This window comes from Copadichromis virginalis, linkage group LG5 (genome assembly GCF_057382275.1).
Source record: "Copadichromis virginalis isolate Kocher_CV1m ecotype Utaka linkage group LG5, C_Virginalis_male_GT1.1, whole genome shotgun sequence".
Lineage (NCBI taxonomy): Eukaryota > Metazoa > Chordata > Actinopteri > Cichliformes > Cichlidae > Copadichromis > Copadichromis virginalis.
The window spans coordinates 26,433,381-26,443,258 of NC_140622.1; the positions used below are offsets into that span (position 1 = coordinate 26,433,381).

Sequence of the window (9,878 nt, forward strand, 5' to 3'; positions counted from 1 at the left end):
TGTATCAGTTCAGCTACAATTGTGATTATCTCAGCGACATATTTTCAAGGCACAAAACGAAGAGTTCTTTCATTAGTGAAATCTGAAACAAACCATTTGGCCTTCAACAGGCGTCTAAAAGATTAAGAAACTAATGTAGCTGAGGGAGTGATCTCTGTGGTATTTCAACCTTGTACCAGCCTGTGATTCTCACACATCAATTCTTGGGTCAAAGAGAAAAATAACTAAAACAAAGGGGCCTTATTGAATGACAGAGTTTTCCTGTATAATGTCACTATAAAACAATATCCAGTAAATGCTCCCATGGTACTAAAATACCTAACAGTTCCACTCTTTTTTTATTATTATTTTTAAAAAAAAAATAATAACTCAAATAGAAAGGAAAAATCACAAATGTAATAACATAATATAAAAAGCAAATCATAAAATGTAATAGTTCACAACCTAATGTTCAATATACACATCAGGAACATCATTGGTAACATCTGGCACATCCTCAGGATCAATTTGTGCTAATTGCAAATACATTGAAGTAGCTGTACTGGTAGCTATATGGGTTATCATTGAAAATATGGCTTGCAGAAATGTGAACAGGGTTGCACTTTACAATACGAAATAGTAAATAAAAATCCTAAGGTTAATGCAGTAGATATGATTAATAACCTAAATATATAAAAAAGACAGTTCTTTAGTCGTCTCCTGGCCTGGTCCCAGGTTCGAGAGACCCCGTATAAGCGTCGTGTGATGACAATGGGCATTTCATTTTCTCCATTATCAGGATGAAACAAGTCTATCTGTCACGGTCTGGCTGGCAGATCGTGGGGAGATGGGGAAATAGGACCCAAACGCTGGACTTAATGGAATGAACAGTGGGTTTATTTACAGTGAGGTAATGGTACACCACACATTGAATCTCCAAAAGTGCTCCCTCGACTCCCGTGACGTGTCTTCTCCCAAGTGCTGGTATCCCGTGCTCTCTGCCCCTGTGCCTTCACACACCCCGTGTGTCTTGCAGTCCTGTGTTCCGCTGTCCTCATGGAGTCTAACTCAACGATCCTGCGCCGGAGGAAGCTCCATCGCTCTGTTAAGTAGCTCCCCCGACGATCCTGATCAGAAGCAGGTGTGTGGTAAGCTAGGCGTGACCAGCAGCTGGCAGGGCCACACCCATCAGGCCTGCAGGTGGCTGTCCTTCATCCTCCAGCCTCACACACATACACACACCAGCATTGAACACAAGAACACAGTGCAGCAAACATACATCCAATACACTAATAACAATAAAGGTCCACACTGTTCACGAACCCCGAGTCCCCGGAACCGGGTCCGTGACAGTACCCCCCCTCTAAGGGTCGACTCCCGACGACCCCAAAACAAAACCACAGAACAACCAACCCAGGGCGGGTGGCGGGGGGTCCAGGACGGAGGGCCCCAAAACCCCAGTTCAAATGTCCAACCACTGCCATGGTGGGAACAACAGTTCTTGCGGCCGACCCAGTGGACCGCAAGCAGGCAAAACCCGCTACGGGTCAGGCAGTGGTGGGAAAACAGTTCGGGCGGCCTACCTCCAACCCCATGATGGAAGCGGAACGCTTCAGGCGGCCTGCCACGGATCCGGTGGTGGCGGCGCTGCTCCTCCGGCGGCCTGCCACGGGTCCGGTGGCGGCGGAACGGTTCTGGTGGCCTGCCACGGGTCCGGTGGCGGCGGCGCTGCTCCTCCGGCGGCCTGCCACGGGTCCGGTGGCAACGGCGTTGCAGCTCCGGCGGGCGGCCACGGGTCCGGTGGCGGCGGCGTTGCTGCTCCGGCGGGCGGCCACGGGTCCGGTGGCGGCGGCGTTGCTGCTCCCGCCTCAGCACCACCCACGATTCCCGACGTGGCGGCCGGGCTGCAGGACGTGGCGGCCGGGCTGCAGGACGTGGCGGCCCCTCCGGCACGCAGACCTCCAGCTCTGGCTCAGCGGATCCCTCCGGACCTCCGAGCTCCTCCGGTGGCAGCGCGGGCTCACCAAGCTCGCTGAGCTCCTCTGCTGGCAACGCCGGTCCCTCCGGCTCGTTGAGGTCCGCCAGCAGCGGTGCGGGCTTCTCAGTGGGTGGCTCGCTGAGCTGCTCCGGCTCTGGCGACGCGGGCTCCTCCCGCTCGCTGAGCTCCTGCTCGGGCATGCTGAGCTCCTCCGGCTCGCTGAGCTCCTCCGGCTCGCTGAGCTCCTCCGGCATTAGCTCGCTGGGCTGCTCCGGCTCACAGTGCTCTTCCGGCTCGCCGAGCTCCTCCGGCAATAGCTCGCTGAGCTCCTCCAGCATTAGCCCGCTGAGCTCCTCCGGCTCACAGTGCTCCTCCGGCTCGCTGAGCTGCTCCTGCTCGGGCATGCTGAGCTCCACAGCTGGCGACGCGAGCTCCTCCGGCTCGCTGAGCTCCTCCGGCTCGCTGAGCTCCTCCGGCTCGCTGAGCTCCTCCGGCTCTGGCGACGCGGGCTCCTCCCGCTCGCTGAGCTCCTGCTCGGGCATGCTGAGCTCCTCCCGCTCGCTGAGCTCCTCCCGCTCGCTGAGCTCCTCCCGCTCGCTGAGCTCCTCCCGCTCGCTGAGCTCCTGCTCGGGCATGCTGAGCTCCTCCGGCTCGCTGAGCTGCTCCTGCTCGCTGAGCTCCTCCCGCTCGCTGAGCCGCTCCTCCGGCTGCGACGCGGGTATAGATGGTCGTTGATCTGGAAGTGAAGATGGCGATGCGGAAGCTGCAGGTGGCGAAGATGACGGTCGAGCGGGTGATGTGGATGGTGAAGTCGAGAGTTCTGCGGTCGCTGCAGTCTGATGGGACGCTGGTGGAGAAGTAGCTGCAAAGGGTGGAGGTGATAATGGTGCGGCAGCTACTCGTGGTAGACTGGACAGCGATGTAGAAACAACAGGCGGGTGACATAATGGCAGGGTAGTTCCAGCAGGCATATCAGCCTCCAACTGAGGATGAAGACGAGAGGCTGACTGGACTGGCTGTGCTACGGCTACAGGCTGGGCAGCCGGCTGTGCTACGGCTACAGGCTGGGCAGCTGGCTGTATAAACATAGCCCCAGAATAAACAGTTCTAGACGAAACGGTCCTAACTCCTGGGTCCGAAGGAACATCAGGAGCACAGTCTCTTGAACCAGGAGGAAAAAACTCGTTCTCAAAACTAACATTGTCATCCTCCCAAACAGGAGAAACACGAGCTCTAGGGTTCACGGAGCTGGCATTCACAGCCTTGGGGGAAACAGTCTGTTTATCCCTAGGCACGAAAGGTGAATGAAGGGAGACTCTGTCACTCACCCTAGGCGGTTGTTTGAGCCGAATCCCTGGCTTCTGCTGGAGCTGTGAGTGCTGGCTGCGTGTTCGCTGCCTCCCTGTTGAAGAGGGAGCGTCGCTGGCGGAATGTGACGAGGGCGGATTCTGAAGTGGCTGCTCCTGCTGTGATGTGGAAATGCTGGGTGAGTCAGGTGGCACGATGATAATTCCTAACATTTTGTAAAAAGCTTGTGCAGGTGTAAGCAGATTGCTGGCAGGCTCGTAGTAATCCTCCCGGGACCGGCTGGAGCGTTTTCTGCGAGACCGAGGCGTCCGCGGGGAGGAAACAGACGAGTGGGCCGACGGGTAGGCTGCCAGCGAGGAACGGCAGCACGGAGGCCCTCCAAGCACTAGTCGGGTCCCGTCAAAACGGGAGCTGCGCTTCCGCGGTGAGTCCGCTGGGTCCATAGTGGCAGGATCGTTCTGTCACGGTCTGGCTGGCAGATCGTGGGGAGATGGGGAAATAGGACCCAAACGCTGGACTTAATGGAATGAACAGTGGGTTTATTTACAGTGAGGTAATGGTACACCACACATTGAATCTCCAAAAGTGCTCCCTCGACTCCCGTGACGTGTCTTCTCCCAAGTGCTGGTATCCCGTGCTCTCTGCCCCTGTGCCTTCACACACCCCGTGTGTCTTGCAGTCCTGTGTTCCGCTGTCCTCATGGAGTCTAACTCAACGATCCTGCGCCGGAGGAAGCTCCATCGCTCTGTTAAGTAGCTCCCCCGACGATCCTGATCAGAAGCAGGTGTGTGGTAAGCTAGGCGTGACCAGCAGCTGGCAGGGCCACACCCATCAGGCCTGCAGGTGGCTGTCCTTCATCCTCCAGCCTCACACACATACACACACCAGCATTGAACACAAGAACACAGTGCAGCAAACATACATCCAATACACTAATAACAATAAAGGTCCACACTGTTCACGAACCCCGAGTCCCCGGAACCGGGTCCGTGACACTATCTTTATCAGGTTAGATATTGTGTGGTACTCTAGGCTTTCTGTTCCTGCTGGATATTCGAGTACCTTGTTGTTGTTCAGGCGGGGGATCAAAGGGCTTTCTGAGTCTTGGCTCTTTCAGGCGTTGTGTGTTAATCAGTGATTGTGTGTGTGTAGGTGTATTGGATCCGGGCGTTGGCTCGCCTGAGTCGTCATCTACTTGATCCGACGCCTTAGGTGGTTTGGTGGGGCTGGTCTTAACCCTGCTGGCATGAATCCACTGAGGTTGTCCATCTGTTAGGATGCTGGTTCTCGTCACTGCAAGTACAGTCTGGGGGCTGGAACACGCGGCCTCCCCGAGTGCCCTTGGTTTTAGCGACTTTACCAACACCGCATCTCCTGGTTTCCACGGATGGGTTGGATCTATGGAAGGGAGAGGCTGAGAGAGACAAACTTTCTGATAGTTATTATTCAGTGTTTCTACCAGGTTATGAACATAGTCAGACAATGCAGTGTCTATGTCCCCCTCCAATAGCGGTGCCCCTCTGGAGGCTGACCATGGTGTTGGAAACAGTCTTCCCATGATTATTTCAAATGGAGATAATTTGGTTGCTGCGGATGGAGTCATTCTAATCTCGCAGAGGATTTGAGGAAGTAGTTTGATCCAGGTCATTCCTGTTTCTATCATTGCTTTAGTCAGGCGATTTTTTATGGTCCTATTCATTCTTTCTAAAACTCCTGAACTCTGAGGATGGTATGGCACATGATATTTCCAGTCTATTGCTAGAGTTTTAGCACACTTTTGAATTACTTCTGATGTGAATGAAGGTCCTCTATCACTGTTAATTTGGTGAGGTATTCCAAATCTGGGTATTATTTCATTGCATTCTATCATATATTTTTTACAGGACTTTTTAATCAGCCTACTTTCCTTATCACAAATAGTATTTAACATTTCTACTGACCTGTTTTCTGGCGATAATCGTTCAGGATAGGGCTCCGGAAATACATTAGGATGCATTAAACTTATAGTTCTTAAGTTCGAGACGAAATCAGTCACGTAAGCACTTGCGCATGTTCTGGATACGTAATCATGGAAGTCTTCATTGATTCGCGAGCGTGGGTTAAACGTAACCGGAAGTGGGAGTCGTACTGAGCCGCTATTTTTATATTTTATTTTTTTCGGTTTTACAGTTAATTTTGATTTTTTATCGGACCCGTCTAAGGTCTTTGAATTATTCTGACCCATGGTCAGTGATTTCCAGAGGGGTTTAGACGCTTTGAAGGATTTAAGTTAGTTTTTATTTTTGCTGTGGCACACCTGAGGTTACTTGATTTTTTTTTGCTAGCAATTTTATGTTTTTAGTGAGCAACTTCTCACTTTTTAACAAGCAACTTCTCGTTTTATGACCCCAGGCAACTTCCTGTGTCCTTTCTGCTGGTGAGCAACTTCTTAGTTTATGACAGCAGGCAACTTCCTGTGTCCTTTCTGCTTTTATTTACAAAACAACAGGCAACTTCCTGTATTTCTATGTGGGCCACTAAAGAAGGCTCCTCAGTGTATCCCACTTGTTACTATGTGGGCCACTGAAGAAGGCCTCGTCAGCGTATCCCGTTTCTATGTGGATCACTGAGAAAGGCATAACACAGTCTTATAAAATAAAAGACGAGTGCCTACCTTCGTCAGGATCCCGCTTCTGACACCAAAATTGAAGGAAACGGTTTCCAAGGCCTACTCCGTGGATCGGCTTCCTCCGAGGCGTGGACGTCTATCAGCAGAGAATGTACCTTCACCTATCAGCAGAGAATGTCCCTTAGTCTGTAACACAGTCAAATATATTCTCAAGTAATATTCAAGCATGCCATTCAGCGTGTTAGTACGAGCTCGGGAGCAGCTTGGGAGAACAAGAAAACAGAGACTGCTTTAGATTGTCTTCCCAAAGTGACTCAACTTTATTCACAAGTACAACAGTTTATATAGAGGGTAAAATTCATGAGACAGCAGATTTATCAGTTTAAACCAGTACAGACCAAGATAAGGCAGCGTCTTCCTGCCCTTGGGTGAAGAAGCATCCTTTGTGTAGTGTATCAGTTCAGCTACAATTGTGATTATCTCAGCGACATATTTTCAAGGCACAAAACGAAGAGTTCTTTCATTAGTGAAATCTGAAACAAACCATTTGGCCTTCAACAGGCGTCTAAAAGATTAAGAAACTAATGTAGCTGAGGGAGTGATCTCTGTGGTATTTCAACCTTGTACCAGCCTGTGATTCTCACACATCAATTCTTGGGTCAAAGAGAAAAATAACTAAAACAAAGGGGCCTTATTGAATGACAGAGTTTTCCTGTATAATGTCACTATAAAACAATATCCAGTAAATGCTCCCATGGTACTAAAATACCTAACAGTTCCACTCTTTTTTTATTATTATTTTTAAAAAAAAATAATAACTCAAATAGAAAGGAAAAATCACAAATGTAATAACATAATATAAAAAGCAAATCATAAAATGTAATAGTTCACAACCTAATGTTCAATATACACATCAGGAACATCATTGGTAACATCTGGCACATCCTCAGGATCAATTTGTGCTAATTGCAAATACATTGAAGTAGCTGTACTGGTAGCTATATGGGTTATCATTGAAAATGTGGCTTGCAGAAATGTGAACAGGGTTGCACTTTACAATACGAAATAGTAAATAAAAATCCTAAGGTTAATGCAGTAGATATGATTAATAACCTAAATATATAAAAAAGACAGTTCTTTAGTCGTCTCCTGGCCTGGTCCCAGGTTCGAGAGACCCCGTATAAGCGTCGTGTGATGACAATGGGCATTTCATTTTCTCCATTATCAGGATGAAACGAGTCTATCTTTATCAGGTTAGACATTGTGTGGTACTCTAGGCTTTCTGTTCCTGCTGGATGTTCGAGTACCTTGTTGTTGTTCAGGCGGGGGATCAAAGGGCTTTCTGAGTCTTGGCTCTTTCAGGCGTTGTGTGTTAATCAGTGATTGTGTGTGTGTAGGTGTATTGGATCCGGGCGTTGGCTCGCCTGAGTCGTCATCTACTTGATCCGACGCCTTAGGTGGTTTGGTGGGGCTGGTCTTAACCCTGCTGGCATGAATCCACTGAGGTTGTCCATCTGTTAGGATGCTGGTTCTCGTCACTGCAAGTACAGTCTGGGGGCTGGAACACGCGGCCTCCCCGAGTGCCCTTGGTTTTAGCGACTTTACCAACACCGCATCTCCTGGTTTCCACGGATGGGTTGGATCTATGGAAGGGAGAGGCTGAGAGAGACAAACTTTCTGATAGTTATTATTCAGTGTTTCTACCAGGTTATGAACATAGTCAGACAATGCAGTGTCTATGTCCCCTTCCAATAGCGGTGCCCCTCTGGAGGCTGACCATGGTGTTGGAAACGGTCTTCCCATGATTATTTCAAATGGAGATAATTTGGTTGCTGCGGATGGAGTCATTCTAATCTCGCAGAGGATTTGAGGAAGTAGTTTGATCCAGGTCATTCCTGTTTCTATCATTGCTTTAGTCAGGCGATTTTTTATGGTCCTATTCATTCTTTCTAAAACTCCTGAACTCTGAGGATGGTATGGCACATGATATTTCCAGTCTATTGCTAGAGTTTTAGCACACTTTTGAATTACTTCTGATGTGAATGAAGGTCCTCTATCACTGTTAATTTGGTGAGGTATTCCAAATCTGGGTATTATTTCATTGCATTCTATCATATATTTTTTACAGGACTTTTTAATCAGCCTACTTTCCTTATCACAAATAGTATTTAACATTTCTACTGACCTGTTTTCTGGCGATAATCGTTCAGGATAGGGCTCCGGAAATACATTAGGATGCATTAAACTTATAGTTCTTAAGTTCGAGACGAAATCAGTCACGTAAGCACTTGCGCATGTTCTGGATACGTAATCATGGAAGTCTTCATTGATTCGCGAGCGTGGGTTAAACGTAACCGGAAGTGGGAGTCGTACTGAGCCGCTATTTTTATATTTTATTTTTTTTGGTTTTACAGTTAATTTTGATTTTTTATCGGACCCGTCTAAGGTCTTTGAATTATTCTGACCCATGGTCAGTGATTTCCAGAGGGGTTTAGACGCTTTGAAGGATTTAAGTTAGTTTTTATTTTTGCTGTGGCACACCTGAGGTTACTTGATTTTTTTTTGCTAGCAATTTTATGTTTTTAGTGAGCAACTTCTCACTTTTTAACAAGCAACTTCTCGTTTTATGACCCCAGGCAACTTCCTGTGTCCTTTCTGCTGGTGAGCAACTTCTTAGTTTATGACAGCAGGCAACTTCCTGTGTCCTTTCTGCTTTTATTTACAAAACAACAGGCAACTTCCTGTATTTCTATGTGGGCCACTAAAGAAGGCTCCTCAGTGTATCCCACTTGTTACTATGTGGGCCACTGAAGAAGGCCTCGTCAGCGTATCCCATTTCTATGTGGATCACTGAGAAAGGCATAACACAGTCTTGTAAAATAAAAGACGAGTGCCTACCTTCGTCAGGATCCCACTTCTGACACCAAAATTGAAGGAAACGGTTTCCAGGGCCTAATCCGTGGATCGACTTCCTTCGAGGCGTGGACGTCTATCAGCAGAGAATGTACCTTCACCTATCAGCAGAGAATGTCCCTTAGTCTGTAACACAGTCAAATATATTCTCAAGTAATATTCAAGCATGCCATTCAGCGTGTTAGTACGAGCTCGGGAGCAGCTTGGGAGAACAAGAAAACAGAGACTGCTTTAGATTGTCTTCCCAAAGTGACTCAACTTTATTCACAAGTACAACAGTTTATATAGAGGGTAAAATTCATGAGACAGCAGATTTATCAGTTTAAACCAGTACAGACCAAGATAAGGCAGCGTCTTCCTGCCCTTGGGTGAAGAAGCATCCTTTGTGTAGTGTATCAGTTCAGCTACAATTGTGATTATCTCAGCGACATATTTTCAAGGCACAAAACGAAGAGTTCTTTCATTAGTGAAATCTGAAACAAACCATTTGGCCTTCAACAGGCGTCTAAAAGATTAAGAAACTAATGTAGCTGAGGGAGTGATCTCTGTGGTATTTCAACCTTGTACCAGCCTGTGATTCTCACACATCAATTCTTGGGTCAAAGAGAAAAATAACTAAAACAAAGGGGCCTTATTGAATGACAGAGTTTTCCTGTATAATGTCACTATAAAACAATATCCAGTAAATGCTCCCATGGTACTAAAATACCTAACAGGAACATAATGGTATTACATAAGAGGAGCTAAAGAAAACAACACTACATTCTTGCTGACGTACGTCCTGCGCTTGATTTCTTCTACTATTTCCCAGCTGGTTTTCTAGGCGTGGCTTTAGGAAGTGGTGAAACACTTTACACAGCACAGAACAAAGGTGAGATATGTAATCAATTTGTACTATTTCTTACAATATATGTGTCTAAAAGAAGTGAGCTTGAGGTTCAGGACATTTCTTCCTAAGAAGTGAAAACATCAAAGGATGAAAGATGATGAGTCATGAAACAATCTGAGAGATATATCGTGTTTCATACAAACTGCTAGCATCCACATGACCAACTCTTTATGTGAAGAATTAATATCACTTTCAAGGTTTTT

The 9,878-nt window shown here is 47.5% G+C and overlaps 1 protein-coding gene across 1 annotated transcript; it reads right to left on the bottom strand.

Moving 5' to 3' along the window:
- Nucleotides 1–367: 367 nt before the first annotated feature.
- Nucleotides 368–3,708, bottom strand: LOC146709880 (uncharacterized). The gene has a single exon (XM_085457963.1). The coding sequence runs from the start codon at nucleotides 3,706–3,708 to the stop codon at nucleotides 1,204–1,206; it is 2,505 nt and encodes an 834-aa protein (XP_085314089.1). The 3' UTR covers nucleotides 368–1,203.
- Between the last annotated feature and the right edge of the window lie 6,170 nt (nucleotides 3,709–9,878).